The sequence below is a fragment of the Nannospalax galili genome, unplaced genomic scaffold (assembly GCF_000622305.1).
Source record: "Nannospalax galili isolate Female #2095 unplaced genomic scaffold, S.galili_v1.0 scaffold161, whole genome shotgun sequence".
Classification (NCBI taxonomy): Eukaryota; Metazoa; Chordata; class Mammalia; order Rodentia; family Spalacidae; genus Nannospalax; species Nannospalax galili.
In genome coordinates this window covers 210,650-233,305 of record NW_008348586.1, presented here as the reverse complement: position 1 = coordinate 233,305, position 22,656 = coordinate 210,650, and the positions used below count along the sequence as shown (strand labels likewise).

Sequence of the window (22,656 nt, the reverse complement as noted above, 5' to 3'; positions counted from 1 at the left end):
TCAGTTTCCTAGAGTCTGGCAACCTGGTGAGCCTGTTAGAATTTTTCCTCCAGGGAAGTGGGGAAGTGAGGAAGTGAGAATTATAAGCTTTCAGTGTAGAGTGCCTGTCATCTCCTTGTAGCAGTGGGAATTGTATGTTGAGCTATGAAGGGAGAGGAGAGGGGAGAGGGGAGAGAGAGAGAGAGAGAGAGAGAGAGAGAGAGAGAGAGAGAGAGCTGCAGATGGGCATCTGAGCAGCATCTGGTCTGGAGTCTATTGGGATGCCACTGAGAACTAGACTACCATGCCATTGCACTTAGTGTCACAGTAGATACTGTGGCCTAATGGAAAGATAAGAACATTGGAGTCAGGGAAACTGGCTTCAAATACTAGCTCTGGGCTGGTGAGATGGTTCAGCGGGTAAAGCCACTTGCCCCCAAGCCTGTAGACCTGAGTTTGATCCCCAGAGAAGGATGATAATTATTAGATCACAGATCCCGAGCCTCTCTTGCTCCCAGAAATCAGCCGCAGCCCCTGAAGTCTCTTCTCCTTGGGCAGAGAGTTGAAAAGCCAGTGTGTCAGAGCTTTGCTGTCTTGTAAAGCTGAGTTTTGGCTTCCTCCATGCAGTTGCGATTGTTGACCTACTCCCTACTGCCCAGACCCCAAACAACCTTGAATTAGTTCTCTTATCTAGTGCCTGCCTTTGTCGTAACTCATGGCATGTAAGGTAGGTCACATGATATGGAACATGATATGCACAGCCTCCCTGAAAACCTGTAAGAACAAGAAGCCCCTTCAGCCCTTTGTTCTCCAGAACTGAAATGTCTGAGTCTCCTGTCTCTACTTTTGGAGCCCCTTATGGCTGCCTATGAACATGATGCTCTGTTTCTCCCAGTGAAGTGTTTCCTTGGGCCTGAAGGCTTGCTCTCCCACTTCAGGCTGTGTGATGTTGTAACTCTTCTAATAAAGCTCATCTAAAAGGTAATTCATTCCAACCTCCTTTCTATGAGCCTGCCATTTCTTTTTCTTTTATTAATTTTTATTTTATGTGTATGACTATATTGCCTGTATGTACAAGTGCACCTGTGTCATACAGTGTCCACGGAGGTCAAAAGAAGGTGTCAGATCCTCTAGAACTGGAGATAAGGACGGTTGTTAGCCACCATGTGGGTGCCAGGAATCAAACCCAGGTCCTCTGCAAGAGCAGCCAGTGCTCTTAACCACTGAGCCATCTCTCTAGCCCCAAGCCTGCCATTTCTATGTTATAACAAACATGCTTATGGAAATAGTACATATAAAGAATCTCACTCAGTCTTTGGTAGCAATTATCTTTGTATGCTCTAGTGGAATTTCAAAATTTTCACATGGCCCTCTAACCTGGTTATAGAAATAAATAAATCTTCAAGAAAGAAGCCAGTCTGAAAAGACTACATACTGTATGATTCCAACTACATGGCCTTCTGGAAAAGGAAAAGCTGTGGAGACTGAGAGCTGGCAGTGGTGGCCAGAGATTGGAGGTAGAGAGAAACAGGTGAAGTTCAGAGGATTTTAAAGGTACTCTGGGTGATTATGGTATGTCAGTTACACAATATTAGGTTCATTGTGTAACAAGTGAATCTTTCTAGTTGGGAATTTCATACCGGAGAAGACTATTCTATCTGGGGAGCAGTGATCTCTGTGCCTTTGTCTCAATTTCACAGTGAATCTAAAACTGCTCTTAAAAAGTCTACTTTTATTTATTTATTTATTTACTATTTATTTAGTCACTTAGATTATTAGTTGGGATTTTGTTGTTGTTTGGAGAGCGTTGTTTTTGTTTTGTTTTGTTTTTTTGAGACAAGTAGCTTGGGACTCACAATCCTGCCTCCACTGGGAAGACAGGCATGAATTAACACCCAGGTTTTTATCTTGTTGTTTTGCAGTTCTGGGTGCTGAACCCAGGACTTGATTCATGCTTTTGAGGCAAATTCTCTATTGCTGACCTACACCCAAAACCCTGATTTTTTTTTTTAAAGGTATTAAAATAGCTGGGCATGGCGGCATACGCCTTTAATCCCAGCACTCGGGAGGCAGAGGCAGATGGATCTCTGTGAGTTCAAGGACACCCTGGTCTACATAGTGAGTTCCAGGACAGATGGGGCTACAGAGAGATCCTGTCTCAAAAAGACCAAAAAAAATTTTTTTAAAGGCACTAAAATAGTATTTATGAATATAGTTAAAAATAAAGCACTATACATTTCAAAATAGCTTCTCAAAAAGAGGATTTTAAATTTTCTTAATACAAAGAAATAATGGATGTTTGAAATAATACATAAGTTAGTCTGATTTGAGCACTATACAGTGTAAACATAAAAGGAAATATCACATTACCCCATCTATTCATATGATTATTATCTGAATTTAAAAATAAATAATAAACACAAAAATGCCTTTAAAATTTTGTATTTGGTTCCACCAGAGGGACAGTACCATTTGTGCATCCTTTTAGAGATGCTATACCTTTAAGTTAGGGCATCTTCTCAAGATGGCCTCAGTTTACCATCACCACCATTAACGACAGCAGGAACAGTAGACCTTTATTGAATCATTTTCCAGAGTGTTAAAACACTAAGCCGTAAACTTTAACTCATCAGCTGCTCCCAAGGATTTTGTGAAATTAGGTCTCTTATTACTTTCATTTCACAAATCACGAAAGGTTTAAATGTGGCAAATTGCTTCCCTGAGGGTACAAAGGAAATAAGCGGAAGAAACAGGAAGCCAATTCAGCAACTGTTGGCCTGGCTCAGATTTGATTTTTAGCAAGCACAGTGGGCTAGAGTCTGTCTGCATGTAAACGAGTTACTTTATTGACACCCATCAACATCCTAGCTTGGCGATTAGGTTTTTTTCATGACTGACTATTTTCCCAGCATCATCAATTCCTTTCTCCTGCTCTTGCAGAGGACCCGGGTTCGATTCCCAACACCCACATGGCGACAGTGATCCGTCCTTAACTCCAGTTCCAGGGGAATCCAATGCCCTCTTCTGACCTCCGCAGCATTGCATGACACAGTGCACTCACATACATGCAGGGCAATACACATAAAATAAAAATAATAAATAAAATATTTAAAAAAATAAAATATGCTATAAAACATTAAGAGACATTTTAGATGTAATTCACCACCATCATATTCAAAGACATTTTAATTTTTTTATACTACCAGTATGTATCCATATAGATACACATTTTGCTACTTGTATTGTATTTTACACTTTCACATATAATTACATTATAAATATTCCCTTATGCTTCTAAGTAGTTGATATATTTTAATGTTATGATCACAGTCACATCACAATTAAGAGCTTCTCTTATTTATCTATTATAAGCAAATGTGTCCATATCTGTTGCCTTTTGTTAAATTTGTTCCTAGGAAATTTCCAAGGAGAAAGATCACTAAGCCAAAAGACAACAATAGCTTTGCAGTACTTGCTACATGTTTTCATTTTGCCTTTGCTAAGTATTATGCATATTTCTTATGGCACTAGTACTGAAGGTCACACTGATATAAGACCATATCAAAACTAGACATTCTCATACATTTTAGTATTAAATAGGTATAAAATTGTACAGTTTCCTTTTCTTGTCTGATTCATAGTGAAAACAGTTTTCTTGTGTCTTAATTGATAACCAACACTTGTTTTATGTAAATCAAATAGGGACACTTTGAGAGGACAAGAGGAAGTCTTTAGAAAAGAAGGATCAATAATAGCCCTTCGGTGGGAATCAACCACCAGGACTCTTGTTTCCAGGAACTGGGATCCTAGGAGTGGGAAGAATGGCCAATGAAGTTGGACATCACCTGCTGAACCCCAGTGAACTTGCAGTCGACCATGCTGACCACATTCCTCCTCCCTTAGGCTCTAGCAACTTGATGGTTTCTAGAAACCATGGCCATTTGGTGACTCGTTTGGCAACACAGAGCTGTCTTCTCTAGGCAGACAACATGAGGGAGTCATCAGTCATCTCCTAATGTCATTATGCAGCTCTGGAAACCTTACACAGAGCAGTCACACCTGTGGTCTCATTTGACAGCAACCCTGTAAGGGATAGATACCATTATTTCCATTCCAAAGATTAAGAACATGTCATTTTTCAGATTATAAATAGTGCAGGAATGACCGGTCATTCAGGACAGCTCCTGGGGGCAGAGTCTGTCCCAGCTATTGCTTGGCAGAGAAGTGCAGGGGAGTGAATGATGGTCCTGTCCTTCCCTTCTGCTTCCCTGACCCCGAATCAGGATACTTATGAGAGGATTTCCAGCCCTTTGTCTTCTTGATGGAAAGGCTGTGGCCTTTTGTTGATGGAGGAAACATTGAAGGTCTTTATGTAGAAACAATGGCTATTTGTTTTAGGAGACATTACTGTTATCTCAAAGGTGCACCTGGTACTGTCCTTTATAAGAAAGGCTCTGAGCCATGACTGAGGCTGCATCTGGTCTCCATAGAGTGTAGTGACTCTCAGCCTTTCATAACTCCTGTTTACCCCTCAGTCAGTGTGGTTTGGTTTCTCCTTGTTGTTCTATCTGTAAAGAAGTGTCTGCCTTTTTAAAAAAATATTATTTATTCATTTGGGGTGGGGGAGGCACCTGTGGAGATAACTTGTCAGGGTCAGTTCTGTCCTTCTACCATGTGATTTCTAGGACCAAATTCAGGTCTTCAGGCTTGGCAGTAAGCATCTTTACCTGCTGAACCATCTCACTAGTCCATCACTCTTTCTTTCTGTGGATTTCAAGGTTCTGGTAGAATCTTGCATCAGTAGGAGATTAGGTAAAAGTTGTTTCTGACTACACATTTTTAGAATTGACAAAGAAAGGAACAGAATAATATACATGGGACCATGACTTGACTGACAACTCAGTGGTAGAAGGGGAAAAGCATAGAACGGAATGGAATAAGGCCACCTGATTCAAGTGATGGTGCTGTCGATTATTAGCCAGATAGGTTAAGATTTTTAAGTCTCTCAGAGCCTTGATTTCCTTCTCTAGAGAATAATATCTGCCTATCTGGGGTTGGTAGAAAACAAAGAAGATACTTAGTGCCTATTCTGGTCTCTCAACAAATATCAGTTCCATTCTACATTAAGGAACAAGTTAGGAAGGTCCTAAGATCTCAAACCTCTGGATTGCTGTAGGTGAGATTAGAGGCTTTGGCCTAGCTGGTGTAACTGGCCAGAGCAAACACATGTCACTAGTGTCATATGTCACTAGTCTGAATGCTAGCTCTCTCATCCACTAAATGACCCTGAGCAAACCACAGAAACTGAACTCTATGCTTCATAGAGTACTTGGTTCATAAGTGGAAGATCTGGGGCTTTGAAGTTCAAGGGGGACATTGAGGCAGATTATATTTTTTGAGTAAGAAGTTTACTACAAGAGTTATTAATGGGCAGACAGACAGACAAACAGCAGCATGGCAGAGGTTCTTGGAAGAGTTCAGGCCCCAGTGTCATAGTTAGACAGCATGAAGGGGGCTCTGATCAATTCAGGCCCTACACGCCGCACCCCCCCACGCCACTGCAGGTGGCAAGGAAGGGAGTCATTGGTAGTCCATTGATGTCCAGAGTTTGGCAAGCTCACTTGGACAAGAAATTTGGGTACCTAGGGAGTCACACTAGCAGGCTCTCTAGGGGGCTGGCCAGCAGCCCTAATGTGAGGGAGAAGAGGAAGACTGCTGCAGGTCAGCCTGAGCAGAGTCTGGTCTGGGTTTTAACAAAGGGGAAGGTGGAATCATCTACTGGCAGGCTATTGGGAATCAGACTGTAGAAAGATCTTTGAGACAATGAAATAAGGTACACAGGTAATAAAGTCTGGGTGGTGGCAGCAGGTTTCATGCTCAGGCAGCGCCTTAAGCCAGGGTAGAGGTTCTTACTCCAGAAATAAGGTATAGGGCAATGGCTCTTAAAAGTGTGTTCACAGAAGCCCGGGGCATCCTGTGACCCATTCAGGGAGATTGTAAGGGCCTGCCTCTCTTACCCAATGACAGTTATGTAAGGCCACACTTTATTCTGCCTTTACCAAAGCAGCAGATTGCAACAGAGTGGCCACAGAAGCAGATAGGAGAATTTAGCTGTCTTCTACTAAGCCAGACACTATGGGGACTTGCAAACTAACACAATACTATATGCCTCAGTAAAAAAGAAAATCAGTTTTTATTTGTGTGTGTGTGTGTGTGTGTGTGTGTGAGAGAGAGAGAGAGAGAGAGAGAGAGAGAGAGAGAGAGAGAATGAGTTTGCCATGTGTGTGAGGGTGCCTGAGGAGGCCAGAAAAGGGTGCCCGATCCTCTAAAGCAGGGGTTACAGGCAATTGTGAGCTACCTGACGTGGGATCTGGGAACTCAGGTCCTCTGGAAGAGTAGTATGTGTTCTTAACCTTGGAGCCACCTCTCAATTTCCCTATAGTATTTTTTAAATTTATGTATATGAGCATTTTGCCTGCATGCATGTAAGTATACCTGTGCACGCAATGCCAAAAGAGGCCAGAAAAGGGTGTTGGATCCCCTGGAACTGGAGTTAAAGATGGTTGTTAGCTTCATGTGGGTGCTTGGAAGTGAACCCTTGTCCTCTGCAAGAGCAACCAGTGTTCTTAACCACTGAGCCATCTCTCTAGTTCCAATTCATGCACATAGTAGTTTTTAAATAAAAGTTTTACTTCTGTTTACATGCTTTGTGTTTATCTTTTTTTTTTCAAATGCTCAAGCTTGAGTCTCAGGGCCTTATATATGCTTAACATGAGCTCTACCACTGAGCTACACCCCCAGCCTATTATCATTTTTGAATGAATGAATAAACATTTAATAAATATTTATATTTTTGCTAGACCCCAAACAAATGAATCATAGGGAGAGTCCTCAGTTTTTTATTTTTTTATCTATATTTTTGTGTCCTCAAAAATGTTAAGAGTAAACGAAAGGGTCCTGAGAATAAAATATCTGTAAACCAATGGTACAGAGACCGAATGTGAAGTGGTCAAATGAGATTATCTCATAGCACGAAGGAGAAAAACCAGTTGAGACAAGGGAGAGATCCTGGAAGGTCACACATTTATGCACTCAAACATTTATGAAGGTTTATTATGTGCCAGACCCTAGGATGGCTGCTAAGGATTGTGAAATATATAAGACACATCTGCCTTCAAGGAAAAAGGGACATGTGAACAACTGTGACATCAACAATGATGTATGCTACAGTGGAGTTCTCCAGAACTATGGCAAGATATGAGGGTCAGAGTAGTCAGGGAAACCTGGGGACGCCGGCTTTAAGCCTGAGGAAGCATTAGCAGGGAGACCCAAAGTCACGGCCATCTGCTTGCTTGTTTGTTTTAACAGGATGGGCTCTCTGCCTGGATAGTTCAGTTGTTGGAGGGTGAAGCTTGAGCCACTAAGTCTGAAGGGCTATAAATAAGTGAAAACTTTGCTATAATTAGAGTTACAAAGAGCAAGCAAGCAAGAAAGAATAGGCCAAGTGTGCCTAGCACTCAGGTGACAGAGACAGAGACAGGTGGATCTCTGTGAATTCGAGGTCAGCCTGGTCTACATAGCGAGTTCCAGGTCAGCCAGAACTACATAGTGAAATCCTATCACAAAACAAGGGGCTGGAGAGATGGATCAGTGGTTAAAAGCACTGGCTGCTCTTGCAGAGAACCTGGGTTTGATTCTCAACACCCACGTAGCAGCTAACAACCACCTATAATTCCAGTTTCAGGGAATCTGACACCCTCCTTAGCTTCTATGGATATTGCACAATATGGCTGCACTTACATACATGCAGACATAACACCCATACACATAAAATAAAAGTTTTTTAAAAAAATGATGGAGAGCCGGGTATGTTGGTGCACGCCTTTAATCCTTGCACTCAGAGGCAGGAAGATCTCTGTGAGTTCAAGGCCAGCCTGGTCTACATAGTGAGTTCCAGGCCAGCTGGGGCTACAGGGAGACCCTGTCTTGAAAAAAAAAGGAGGGAGAAAGAAAGAATGACTAACTATATTTTTCCCCATTTCATTATGAAATAACAATAAATGAAACTTGGAATATCTTTATTAATATTTTAATATTTTATTTATTACTTTATTTTATGTGTATGAGTGTATTGCCTGCATATATGTAAGTGCATCTGTGTCATGCAGTGCCTTTGGAGGTTAGAACAGATCCCCTGGAACTGGAGTTACTTATGAACAGTTGTTAGTGGCCATGAGGCTGCTGGGATTCAAACCCAGGTCCTCTGCAAGAGCAGTCAGTGCTCTTAACTGCTGAGCCATCTCTCCAGCCCCTCTTTATTAAGTTGTTATCCTTATGATTGCCATGAAAAGTTTGGTGAACATCATCACAGCCATTTTCCAGACACACATGCATCTGTATGAGTTGTAGACAAGAAGCTTTAGAATGCTGAAGAATACATGAAGTGAACACAACACTGCCTGAGAGACCTTACATCACCGATGTGCTAATGTGCTGTGAGAGGCTCCTGTGGTGCTCATGGATGACTGCAACTATCAGGGCCAAGAGATCTCTTAGGCTGGGGGATGGCTCAGTGGTAAAGTTCTTGCTGTACAAGCAAGAGGACCTGAGTTCATACCCTCAGCATCCATATAAAAAGCTGGGCACAGCAGTATATTTGTAACACCAGCTCTGGGTGAAGAGACAAGCAGAGACCAGGGCTTGTTACCTAGCCAAGTCTTGGTGAAATAGTAAGCTCCAAGTTCAATGAGAGACCCTGTCTCAAAAAAGTAAGATGGAGAAATGACTGAGGAAGACATTGCAACACCAACCTGTGGTCTTCACATGCAGAACTCACACGGGAATACACACACACACACACACACACACATACACACACACACACACACACACACACACACACACGCATCACCCCTCAGAATAACTTCAATTAGCTACCAACTTGCAGCAAGTCTGGGGAATCACGAAACTGCTTCCAGCTGTCTCACCCTCTGTCCTCAGTGTACGGTTTCCTCTTTAATTCCCTGTGCCCTGTCTCACAGCCTTTTCCCTGCCTTCCTGTCCCTCGCACAGATGCCCAGGACTTCCTTGAGATTTCTGAGATGTTTCGCTTGCTGGGAACTCTAGAAAACATATTTTCCACTTTGAGTTCTTGATCCCCCAAGGAAAGTTTGATAATATTTCAGAAGTTCATGCCCTTCCAAGTAGCAATGGTAAAGTTTCTGTTTAAATTATTTTAAAAATCAATCTGCATATTAATCCTTCATATGGATCCATTCAAGCATCTCCTGTCCTGTACCAAGTAAGTCCTTCGGTAAAGGAAATTAAGCATTTCTGTGGGTGACCAATGCTGGATCTACAGTCTTCCTGGTCGGCCTTTATTTCCCAATATTTCATAAATCAGTCAATGATGAGGCTATCCATAACAGATCCAGCAGCACCAGAAAGAATGGTTTGGTCATGGTGTTATTATCCTGTGACTGTCGTAGAATGTTAATGACCCATGCAGCTTGGACTACACAAAGGCATGTAAAGTCCAGGGCTTCTGCATAGCCCAGTTACCCACTACCAACTCACCTTATCTCATCATTTGCTCAGACTGTGCATGAAATGGTGGTACCTTACTGGGGTGACCCTTTTATATGTGGTCACCAAGTTTTCCCTGCCTGTTTTTTCATCTCTTCAGGGTCCACATTTTTATGATTTTGACATTGGCAGCTTTGAACACCAAAGGCTCCTTTTCAAATGGATTCTTCGGTTCTGTTGTTAAACATGTTTTTGGTTCAGCTATATATAAGCTGCAAAACATTCTTAGCCTCAGCTCAATATGACTTTGCAGCTTTGTTTGCCTTCCTTCCTTCTTCCCTCCTCCCCTCCCTCCATCCCCCCTCCCTTCCTCTCCCTCTTTCTGTTTCTTTCTCTTTCTATTTTTCTTTCTCACAGCCTCAAGTAGCTCAGGCTGGCCTCTAACTCACTGCGTAGCCAAGAATGACCTTGAACACCTGATACACCAGCCTCCACCTCCAGAATGCTGAGATTACAGGTGTGTATCACCACACCTGGTTTTATACTCCTGCGAAATCCTCAGTCGAACTACTGACTTAGCTGCAATAACAGGACCCAGATAATGGAAGCTTAAATAAGATCAAAGTCTATTACCCTCACATGTAGCAGCCTGGGGTATAAGGTTCAAGTAGAACTCCACAATCACAGGGCCCAGGTGCCATCCACAATCAGTAACATCTCTCTTGCTCCTACTACTCTTATGTCTATTTCCCAGCTCACAGGAAGTAGGAAAGTAGAAAGAAAGGCATGTTCTATATGAACAGAAATTGTACGTGAAATCTTGTCCCTCCAATCCCATTCCAATGCCTAGAACTTAATTAAATGTTCACCATGCCCAGGTACAAGGGAGGCCAGGTAACATGGTGTTTAGTTGGACAGAAATGTACTCCAGATAAAATCATGTTACTATGAAGAATGGGGTGGAAGATAGTGAGTAGTCTGTGCCAGGTAAAGAGAGAAGAACTATTGTTCATAGTTGGGCACAGGGGGCAGCAATGGCTAATAAAATATAGAGAAATCAGGTACTACTTGAAATAGACTTTCTGAGATAAAATTATTGGGGAAATTATGCAAGCTCTCTCTTTTTCCCTTGCTAGGAGAGAATATTACAGTGATTCATAAATGTACTGTGACAGTATTGTCAGAGGCTGTTGAGAAGGCATAAGGAAAGGTGGATTCTTGACATCATATTCTATTTCACAAGAAAGTAGAACCACAGAATAGTTACCCTGGTTTCTCTCCAACCCAAATTATTTATTTCATCAAGGCTACCCTGGATCCAATCTGCCAAGAAATAGGTAGAGGGGCTAGAGAGATAGCTCAGTGGTTAGGAGCACTGGCTGCTCTTGAAGAGTACCCAGGTTTGATTCCGAGCACCCATATGGCAGCTAACAATCATTCACAACTCCAGTTCCAGGGGATCCAATGCCCTCTTCTGAGCCCTGTGGGCATTGCAGGACACAGGTGCACTTACATACATGCAGGCAATACACTCATACACATCAAATAAAATAAAAGTAATAAACAAAAATTTAAAAAGAAATAGTCAAAAACCTTTCAGAGAACTCAACAAACCAAGAGCTGAAGAAAAGGCCTTCAGAGATGCTGTAGGACCAGTTTATAGAATTGGTAATGCACAAGGACTTTCAACTCTTCACCATTAGAGAATGCCTGCAGTGTAGTCCACATGTTGGCTATCAGGGCTGGATGGATGGGAGAGACCTCCCTACCCAGACAGCTAACAAAGCTGCCAAGTTAGTGATTCTCCTCAGCTTAAGAATGAACTCAGGGCTGGAGAGATGGTACAGTCATTAAAGGTTAAGGCTAACAACCAAACCATCAAAGAGCGGTGGGCTTAAATTTTTTTTAAATGTGTATGAATTTTTTTGCCTACATGTGTGTAAGTGCAGTATGTGGATGTTTTGTGCACACAGAAGTCAGAAGAGGGCACTGGATCCCCTGGAACTGGAGTTATGGACAGTTGTGAGCTACCATGTGGGTGTCAGGAACTGAACCCAAATCCTCTGCAAGAGCAGCCAGTACTGTTAACCCCTGAGCCATCTCTCCAGCCCTGAGCAGTTGGCTTTTGAATATCTAAATTGAAAGCACTCAATTTCTTTTTTCAATTTTAATTTTAGTGTGTGTGTATATGTGTGTGTGTGTGTGTGTGCACATATGCCAAGATGCAAGTGTGGAGGTCACAGGGCAACTTTCAGGAGTTGTTTCTCTCCTATCGTGGGTTCCAGGGATTGAACTCAAGTCATCAGGCTTGTTTGGCAAACACTTTAACCACTTAACTGCTAAGCCATCTATCCAGGCCTGGGAAGCATCCAGTTTCTAACACAGGAATAGTATAAACACATGATCTATACACCTGCTGCCAGAGGCACCTCCAGCTGTCCAGGAGTCATTGTCAATTAGTAGAGGGAGCTGATCCCAATCCTGCCCAAGGAGAAGCTCAGTAGAAAAGCACAGCTCTGTTCCATCAAACTGTAATGAGAGGCAGGGACACTCTGCAGTGCACACTGGCCTACATGACAATCCCTGGGAAAGAAGAAACACAAAGTACTGTGCTGACTGCTCATTGTTGCTCTGAGCTGGGCAGGTCTCCCAGCAGTTCAAATGACAGGACTAGATTGTCAAGTCTCTAAGCATAGGAATGGATAAAATCATGTTGTTACCGAGCTCATCATGACGATGATTATTAGTTATTATAGCTGTCATACTTCTTTAATAACAACATACTTACACCCCACCCATGTCTAAAAGGGATTAGAGCCATCTTACATTAAAAAGTGCAGCTCCAATAAAACAGCCCATATAACTATAATAAAGGACTTAGCATAAGAAGTGGGGAAAAATAGAGGAAAATGGATTGCACCAGAAAACTTAAGGTAATTAAAAATACTGTCCACGAGGAAGGACAAAGCCTGAGGTTCCTGTGAAGCCAAAACAAAAAAGAAAACACAAATAATCTGCACAGTTTTCATTGCTGAGTAGAGAAATGAAAAAAGAAAATCTCACCAGTCAATAACAAGCTGCAAACTTTGGGAGAATTAGTGCTGGCAATTTTTGTATAAAGTACATGAACTATAAAATTGATTTTAAAATGTTAAACATTGGCGATACTTTTCATTGTGTTATTTCTTGTATTTGCCTTCCTTAATCCAGATTTAATACATAAAAGCTATATGTATTAAATATGTGTATAATTTTTAGGGTATTCTAAAGATCTGGCTTTACTCAGGGGAAAAAAAGCTTGTGATCTTCTTTCAGGATTAATAGTAGGTATGTTCCTAAACTATTGTCAGCAGTTCATTTGGTCAGAAAACTCCCTTTAATAAAAATGAAGGATGTTCTAATTAATCCAAAGCTTCTTTTAAGGTGGTTATCTTTGATTTTACCAAGTGTTTCTGCAATTCATTTTCTGACTCAGATATTTAACTCTAGAGTTGCCCCATAAGGACACCATATAAACTTGCCCAATCCTTGATGTTGGCTTGGTTTTTAGGAGAGTCAGAGTCCCTATTAGAGGGATTTAGGGTGATAGAGTGGTCCATTAGTATAGTGCAGAATGATGATTAAATCCCTGGTCTTTGGAGTAAGGCAGATTCGAATTTCAATGCCTATTCTGCTGGCTTATTCTGTGATCTTTGGAGAAGTGATTTGATAGCATTCTGGACCTCAGTTTATCTGCATAAAATGCAGATGGTGGTTTCTACTTTCTCAGGTTTTTGTCAGTACTGTGAAAGACAATGTATACCAAACCTAGTGAGTAGCAAGTGTCAATAATGGTGGTTATTATTGTGTTTGGACAACTGTGAATTTGACCTGCAGCCACAAAGGAGAAACATGATATAGCATGTATAAGATGATTTCATTTGTCTAAAGAAAAAAAAGTTAGATACTGCCTGTGTTGGACAGTGAACCCATCACCTGCTCTCTGAGTCTCCTTCCCAACATCTCATAAAGTCATTGTCTAGTCCCCAAAAACTGCCTAGCATGATACCCTCAAAGGTAAACTGATGTACTGACATTAGCACAGAGTCAAATTCTGACTGCTTCCGTTCTCTGCTCTAGCATCACCTTTTGAAATGCATAGAGCAGTCTGTTCCTTCACCAAAATTTAAAGGAAGAATCAGGAAGTCCAATTTCACCCAGCCTGGATACACAATCCCCAGCACACAATCCTTTACTGACACTCCCAGGAGTGAAAGAGGTGTTGTGAAGTTGCCCATTTCATATCAGAAAACAGTAGGGGGTGGGAAGGACTGTCTTTTAGGGAGCCTAAGTTTTTGTCCCATAAATTCACTCTTTGAATACAGCTCTATCTAGAGTCAGTCCACTGGAGGTGGGCAGATTTGCATTTGAATCCTGGCTTTATTTATTTTTTACCTTAAGCAAGTAACTGGAAAACAGGGACCATCATAGCACTCACCACATAGGTCTGTTGTTGGATTAAATGAAAGTGTGTCAAGCACACAGGATGGAGCACAAAAATTGGTATTCAAAGAAAGGAAGTAATCTGTTCATTTCTTAACCTGATATAAAAAAAGATAAGAGGGAGAGGGACATACTGAGTCTTCGTCAGATTCAGGAATCTCTGAGCGAGGTGTTCCAGTTAGATAAGCTGGTTCTTCAGAAAGTCAATTTGGAATCCTTATTACCTGAATAGAAACTAATAGGGGATTACGGGAAGTGGAGACACACCAAGAAAAACACACATGTTGCTTTTAATCTTCTTTCACCCCAGTGGACCTGACAACGTGATCTTCTGTTGTGACTTCTGGTAATCCAGGTAGACAATGGACTCAGTGATTTCCTGTGGGGTGGTGCGGACTTGTTCTAAGCTTTATATGCACTTTGTTTTTTGTTTTGTCATGGTTTGATGTTTTATTATTTTTAAATTTTATTTTATATGTATGAGTGTATTGCTTACATGTAAGTGCACCTGTGTCATGTAAAGTCTGCAGAGGTCAGAAGAGGGTGTCGTAGGCCCTAGAACTGGAGTTATGGATGGTTGTTAGAGGCCATATGGGTGCTGAGAACTGAACCCAGCTCCTCTACAAGGTCAGCCCCAGTGCTCTTAACTGCTGAGCCATCTCTCCAGCCCCTCCCTCATCCTATGTACTTTGTAAAAGCTCTTTCAATCTAATGGGGGTTCTGAGAGCTCCAGGAGAGGTGTGCTTCCTTTTCCCACCCCTAATCTCACTGGAAGAGACTGGGAAGCCTACAGCCTCTTGACAGCTCTATGACAACAATTGGGATTAACTAACTTATTGCAACAAGTTCTAGCAGTTGTACTCCGAGTGTGATCCCTGAGACTACAGCATCAGTGCACAGGAGGACTTATTAGAAATGCACATGTTGAGCTCTACCCAGTCCTATAACAATGTATCTTTTAACATGCTTTCCAGATGTCCTCTGCTAAAAGTTCCTAGTGGATAAAGTGACAAAAGAAAGAAAATGACAGGTGCTCCATCCTGAGCTTCCCCTGATCCACATTTGGATTTGGATTGCAGCAGTTTCCAAAGATGATGGTTACTTTTTTAAAAAATATTTTATTTATTATTTTTATTTTATGTGTATGAGTGTATTGCCTGCATGTGTGTGAGTGCACCCGTGTTGTGCAATGCCAGGGAGGTCAATAAGAGGGCTTCGGATTCCCCTGGAACTGGAGTTAAGGACAATTCCAAGCCACCATGTGGGTGCTGGGAATCGAACCCAGGTCCTCTGCAAGAGCAGTCAGTGCTCTTAACCGCTGAGCCATCGCTCCAGCCTGATAATGGTTACTTTTAAAATTGTTTTCCTTGCAATGCTGGGAAGCTGAAGATTGAACCCAGGGCCTAGTACATCCTGGACAAGTGCTCTACCACCGAGCTACATGCCCCAGTCTCTGTCTGATTTCTCCGCCTGCATGACTTACCAGGGAAACTGAGTTCTGCTGGCACTATTTCTACCTCACACTGTGTGAAGTTGCCGGCCACCTGTGCTTTCTTGATAGGTGAGCCAGGGTCTGGGGTAGTTTCTCTTACCCAAGAAATGTATGGGTTATCGTTCTCTTTTTGAACTAAGGAATGTTCCAGACTATTTCCAATATCTATGAAACAAAAGTTATCCTTGACTATTTTAATGACATAGTTTATGGGTTAAGTCAACACTAAACTCGGTCTAAAAATGATTCACTTATTTCATTTTACTCTGTATTATCGTTTTATTTTTAAATTTTTCCACCATTGGTTCAGCATTGGAAATAGTCATCGAGAACCTATTAAACACCAAGCAATCTTAACCGCTGAGCCATCGCTCCAGCCTGATAATGGTTACTTTTAAAATTGTTTTCCTTGCAATGCTGGGAAGCTGAAGATTGACCCAGGCCTAGTACATCCTAGACAAGTGCTCTACCACCAAGCTACATGCAAGCACTGTGCAAAATGAATAAAACATAGTCATTGTCCCTGATAGGCATACAGATGGTTGACTAGAACTACTTATTGAGCATCTACTGTGTTCCATGCATCCTGAATATGTCATCTTTAAATTCTATAACATGATAAAAAAGTGTCATGTTCCCCCATTTTATAGCTGAGAGCTCAAGTCTATATTATAAGTGGCAGAGCTGGAATTTGATCCTACTGGGTTTCACAAAGCAGTGAAAGAAAGCACCTCTCATTTAGTTTATCATGTTCTCTGTCTCTCTCCTCCTCCTCCCCCTCCTCTTCTTTCCTTCCTTCTTCCCTCCTGCCCTCTGCACAAACAAAAATATTAGTATTAGAGAGTACTTGAGACACAATGCCTCATTATTCCTAAGTACCTTAAGGTATACTTTTATACAAAGTGCACCTGTAAATAAAAATTAACAAGGAGGAGGAGGCTGGAGAGACAGCTCAGTGGTTCAGAGCACTGACTATTCTTGCAAAGGACCCGGATTCTATTCCCAGCACCCACATGACAGCTACAAACCGTCCTTAACTCCAGTTCCAGGGGAATCAGAAGCCCTCTTCTGACCTCTGTGGCATTGCACGACACAGGTGCACTCACATCCATGCAGGCAATACACTCGTACACATAAAATAAAAATAATAAATATTTTTTAAAAAATTAATAAGGAATAGAGGATGTTTGAGTGCGGAGAAGGTGTTGAATAGGTACTAACCCATGTTTAGGCTTTAATTTAGAAGGGATTTAAGGTTCCATCTTGGTTGTTTATGTATATATAAACTTTAGTGAGTTACAAAGAAGAAAGAATACTGAATTTCTCTATGGTAACAAGCACCCGACCAGGGGAAGGCATTTTTCTTAGAAAACATATGGAGTAATGGATAATAACATGAGATACTGTGCTTAGGCACGTAGCTCAGTGGTAGACCATTGCCTAGCTTTCTCAAGCCCCTGGGCTCAATTCCCAGCAATGAAAAGTAAAAATAAAACCAGCAGCCAGGCCTGGTGATACATCACTGTAATCCCAGCACTTGGAAGGTAGAAGCAGGAGGATCAGGAGTTCTAGATCAGACTCATCTACATAGTAAGCCCAAAGCCAGCCTGGACCACAGAAGACTCTGTCTCAAAAGAAACAAGCAAGCAAGCAAACAAACAACAAACTCTAAGCATTATGCCTCCATAAATGGTTGACAAGCAATTTATATCAATATTAGACCTGGACAGCAAGAGCAAAAGTTATAGCAAAGTGTGCCATCTAGTGGCCACTCAAAAAGTGTAACAACAGCAACACACATATTTATGTATATATATATAATCTAAAATCTACTAAGAGAAAACATATTTGCTATTTGTCTTTCTAGGTTTGATTTATTTTGCTTGATGAAACATCTAAAATTCCACCCATTTTCCTACAAATGAAATAATGTTATTCTCTTTATGGCTGAATAAAATTCTGTTGTGCACATACGCATTTTCTTTATGCTCTCATCTGTTGACGGACACAGGCTGATTGTATAACTTGGCTATTGTGAATGGTACTATAGTAAACATGGATGTACAGTTATGTCTGTGTTATACTGAATTAGAATCCTTTAGGCACATTCCCAAGAGTTGTACAGCTAGGTCATATGGTAGTTCTATTCTTAGTCTTTTGAGGGACTTCTGTTCTAGTTAGCTTTCTGTTGTTGTGATGAAACACTGACCAAAACCAACTTGTGAAGGGCAGGCTTTTTAACAAGTTGTAGTCCATAACTGAGGGAAGCCAAGGCAAGAACTCAAGGGAGGAACGGGGAGCCAGGAACTGAAGCAGAGACCACGGAGGAATGCTGCTTATTGACTTGCTTCCCCTGGCTTGCTCTACTTCTTTTCTTATACAGCCAGGCCTGCCTGCCCAGGGATGGCACCAACCACAGTAGGCTGGGTCCTTCTGCATCGATCGGCAATTAAGAAAATGCCTCACAGATATGCCCACAGGCCAGTCTGAAGGAGATAATGCCTCAGTTGAGGCCCCCTCTTTCCAGGTGACTTTAGTTTGTGTCAAGTTGACAAAACTAACCAGCACAAACCTCCATAATGATTTTCCTAGTGGCTGGACTAATTTACATTCCCATCAGCAGTGTATAACAGTCCCTTTCCCCACCTCCATCCTTGCCAGTATGTATTGTTTGTTTTTTCCTTTAACGATAGCCATTCTGACCAGAGTGAGATGGAATCTCAATGTAGTTTTGATTGACATTTCCCTTATGCTAAAGATGCTGAATATCTTTGTGTATGTCTATTGGTCATTTGTAACTCATCTTTTGAGAACTGTTTGTTCATTTCACACATGATTTATTAATTTCATTTTTAATATTTAATTTTTAAAGTTCTTTATGTACTCTAGATATTAGTACACTGTCAGCTAATATTGCTAGCAAAGATTTTTGTCCATTCTGCAAGCCGTCTCTTCATTTAATCTTTTTTTTTTTTTGCCAATGCCAAACACAGTTCTCACTTCAAAGGGAATAAGAGATAGTTTATTCTGAGCCGAATATGAGTGACCAAGGCCCAGGAACATGTACTTAGGTTGCCTTTAATAACATGTTCCATCATGAAAGTCATTATTCAAACTTTTATAGTCAAAGAACAAAGACAGCCATACATCAATGCGTTTTCCAGATAAGTTGGTGGGGACAGCAGGTAGGTGAGCTACAGCAAAGCAGAGAAAGCTCTGATGTGGGTTTCAGATGCTATCTGATAACATTCCTAACTTTGGAGCTGGTGGAAGCTAGCAGTCTACTGAAAACACATTCCAAAGTTTTCCCCTGATAATCGAAAGGTAAGTCAGTCAGATACAGAGATGGGCAATACATACTATTAAGGAGACTACAGATAGTCTGAGATGATTTTGACTCGATCTACAACATTGCAACTCTTCACAATTAGGAAGTTCTGATCGATCAGTCAGTTCACAGACTCTTCAGTATGGGTGTAGCATTTTGTTATGTTTTGTTTTCTCTGGGTCTGTACTCTGTAGTTACTGGGTGGAGTATTCTACAGATGATTGTTAAGTTCATTTGATCTATAGTGTCCTTTAACTCTGTTGTGTCATTGTTGCTTTTCAGTCTGGATGGTCTCTCTATTGGTGAGAGTGGGATATTAAAGTACACACTCTTATTGTGTTGAGGACAACTGTGCTTTTATATTTAGTAGTGTTTGTTTTATGAAATTGGATGCAACAATGTTTGGTGCCCATGTGCTTAGAATTATTATAGCATCTTGATGAACTGTTCCCTTAATCAATACAAAGTGGCTTTCTTTATCGCTTCTGAATAATTTTGTTTTGAAGTCTATTTTGTCAGCTATTAGTATCTGAATTCCATTGAAAAGAAAAAAACTTGGGGGCTGGAAAAATGGTTCAGCCAGTGGTTAAGAACACTGACTACTCTTACAGAGTACCTGGTTCAATTCCCAGCACCGACATGGTGGCTAGCAACTGTTTGTAACTCCAATTCCAAGGGATCCAATGACTTCTTCTGACCTCTGTGGGCATTGCATGACACAGGTGCATTCACACACATGCAGGCAATACAGTCATACACATAAAATAAAAATAATAAATAAAATATTTTAAAAAATAAAAAAGAAAAAAATAAAGGGTATTTCCCACAAGAGACTGAGAACTACTTTAAAATTTTAAAATAATCATACACTTACAGAAAAATTACAAAAATAATACAAAGATTCATACATTTCACTTAGATACCCAAATGTGACGGTGTTGCAGCTTGTTTGACTCATCCTTTCTCTCTCTCTCTCTCTCTCTCTCTCTCTCTCTCTCTCTCTCTCTCTCCCCACACACATGCACATACCATTGAATTTTGAGAGTAAACTAAAGATATGGTGACATAATGCTTTATTATTCCTAAATACCGTAATGTATATTTTCTTTTTTAAAAAATGTTTAAAAATGTTCCAGGCCAGCTAGGGCTACACAGTGAGTCTCTGTTTCAAACAAACAAACAAGTAAGCAAGCACAACAGCCACAAAACAAATAGAATCCATACAGGAAAAAAAAAAAGCCAAGAATCCATGAGCTCAAACTGATATGCGAAAGCTCTTTCTGAAAAGAGCACCAGCTAATAAATGCTGAAGAAATAACTGATTGAAAACAATCAGTATTTGATATTAGTAATAATTAGACAAAAATTATCAGTGAATGCTTTCATCCTGTAGATGAAAATGAGTAATAAGGGGGCTGGAGAGATGGCTCAGCGGTTAAGAACACTGACTGTTCTTGCAGAAGACCTGGGTTTGAATCCCAGCACCCACATGGCAGCTAACAACTGTTTGTAACTCCAGTTCTAGGGGATCCGACAGCCTCTTCTGTCCTCCTCGGGCATCGCATGACATGGGTGCACTTACCTACGTGCAGTCATAACACTCATATACATAAAATAAAAATAAATATATAAAATATAAAAAAGAAAATGGGTAATAAGATATTCACATACTGTCAAACTATTTCCCTAAAAAAATACACATTATTTTTAAAATCATTTTTATGTTGAAGATGCATAGCAGACACCATCTTAATAAGGAATCAAGGTTGACTTCAGCATTAAGGAGTCAACAATCTGTACCTCCTGATGTGATGCACTGTGAAGGACACATTACCTGTGAAACACACCTCTCCCAAATCCATCACTTGGATTCCATTATGAGGAAACATCAGATAAACCTAAAGTGAGGGACAATCTATGAAATGAGTGGTGTATACATTTCAAACCCTGCCTATAAAATGAGAAAACTTAGTGCTTCCCTATTTTAGGTGTGTGGGGCTGAGTATGGGGGCATTAAAGTGGTTGAGTGGAAGGCTATTTTTATTCAGCAGCCAGATCTTTTCAAATCTGCAATGTGATGAATCCCATTCTGTTAAGATGCTGGTGCCCATCAGGTGCCCTAGCTATGCAAGTGCCACGCCTACCTGCTACTCCCATGGTGATAGAATCAATGATTCCAGAAACCAGGAAGCTTTGCCTTCATTGAAAGGCGTTTGGCTTGGGTCTTGGAGTGCTCTAGAATTTAGAAGCGTAAACAGAGAACAAATAGAAGAAAGCACCACTCAATGCAGAACTCTCTCAGCTCTGGGGAGTAAGAACTAGGAAATTAAGCTGAGTCAGGTGAGGAAGGTGTGATTTTAGAACAACAATGCTACAGGACAATGACTGAGTGGAATGCAGTCACCTAGGTGACCTTGTAGCCACATCCTTCCCAGATGCATCTCTGGTTCCCTAGTGTCACCACCAGCCTCCCCAGGCAGCTCTAGGGGCAGATCTGAGGGTATATTTCTGGCCCCAGGGCAGTGTGCTTTCTTGTTTCTTCTGGGGAGATGGACCTGTGAGGACAGGGCTTCTTGGGTTGTTTCCTAGTGACCTATGGAATGACAAGCGCCAGTGCTTATTACTATACCAAAGTGATGTCTGAGCTCTTCCTCCATACCCTGTCAGACAATGGAGTCTCCTTCCAGACCATCAGCAGCATGGCAGACTTCTGGGATGTGAGTATGAGACCACCTCCACCCCTCCCTCTCCTTCTCAATGGTCTGAGACACAGGCCTCAAGGAGGTCAGATGATGCATCAGGCCAAATGCCCAGTGATCAGGTCAGTCTAGAATCAGGCTGAGTCAAAGAATCAAGCTGAATTAATAGATTAGGCTAGAGTTTCATGGAGGTGGGAGAGAGATCGGGATGTTGATCTGGTGGTTGACTAGCAGGAGCTAGATTAGCATTTGGAGTCAGAAGAGAAGCTGAATCTCAGAATATTTTAAACAGAATCATACTAGGTTCTGGTCAAATTCCAGTCAACTAAGGGTCCAACAGAAAAGATGGACATAAGCTGGGGTCAGGGCACGAGGGCAAAGGTCATACATAGGAATCAGGAGGAGGCTGGGCCAGGCCCAACCCAGCTGGTGGTCCAGTTTGCTCAGGGCCCACTCCTGGATAGTTTGTACTGGACGAAGTGGTACAACAACCAGAGCCTGGGCCATGGCTCCCACTCCTTCATCTACTATGAGAACCTGTTGCTGGGAGTCCCGAGGTTACGACAGCTGCGGGTACGCAATGACTCCTGCGTGGTACATGAGGACTTCCGGGAGGACATTTTGAGCTGCTACGATGTCTACTCGCCAGACAAAGAAGAACAACTCCCCTTTGGTCTCCTCAATGGCACAGCGTGAGTGAGTCCCTGCCAAGGGCCCAGGGCTACCCCCCTGAGCCTGATACTGATAGGTAGAGAGCTGGCGGGTGGGAGCGAGCGGGTGGGTGGCACGGATGGAGAGCACGAGCAGATGGATGAGGCACCGAGGCACAGATGGAATTCTCAGCAGGATACAGATTTATTTTGCATGGGGCACCTTTCCCTCAGGGGAGGGAAAGATGTCAGGGAAGGGAAGGGTGTCAGGGAAAGATGTCAGGGAAAGATGTCTGCCCATGGGTTGTGAGCTGGGACTTTATATATGGGGGCTTTAGGGTGTGGAAGGGGAGAATGTTTGGGGGAGAAATCAGGGAGGGGGAAGCAGGAAAAACCTGGCTCCGTTCAGTCTGCCAGGTGGGATTAGGGTCTGGAAGTGTTTACTTTTTCTCCCTTAAGATAAGAGAAAAGCTTGTTGTGATAAACAGCTTCTTTAAAAAT

At 41.7% G+C, this 22,656-nt stretch overlaps 1 protein-coding gene across 1 annotated transcript in view; it reads left to right on the top strand.

The window, feature by feature from the left end:
* The window catches only part of Pkd2l1 (polycystin 2 like 1, transient receptor potential cation channel), a 43,417-nt gene that overhangs the window by 7,900 nt on the left and 12,861 nt on the right, over positions 1 to 22,656 (top strand). Inside the window, exons 3-4 of the mRNA XM_029569680.1 lie at positions 21,396 to 21,523; positions 21,944 to 22,197. Of these exons, the coding sequence (XP_029425540.1) occupies positions 21,396 to 21,523; positions 21,944 to 22,197 (382 nt within the window). The remainder of the gene's footprint in view (positions 1 to 21,395; positions 21,524 to 21,943; positions 22,198 to 22,656) is intronic.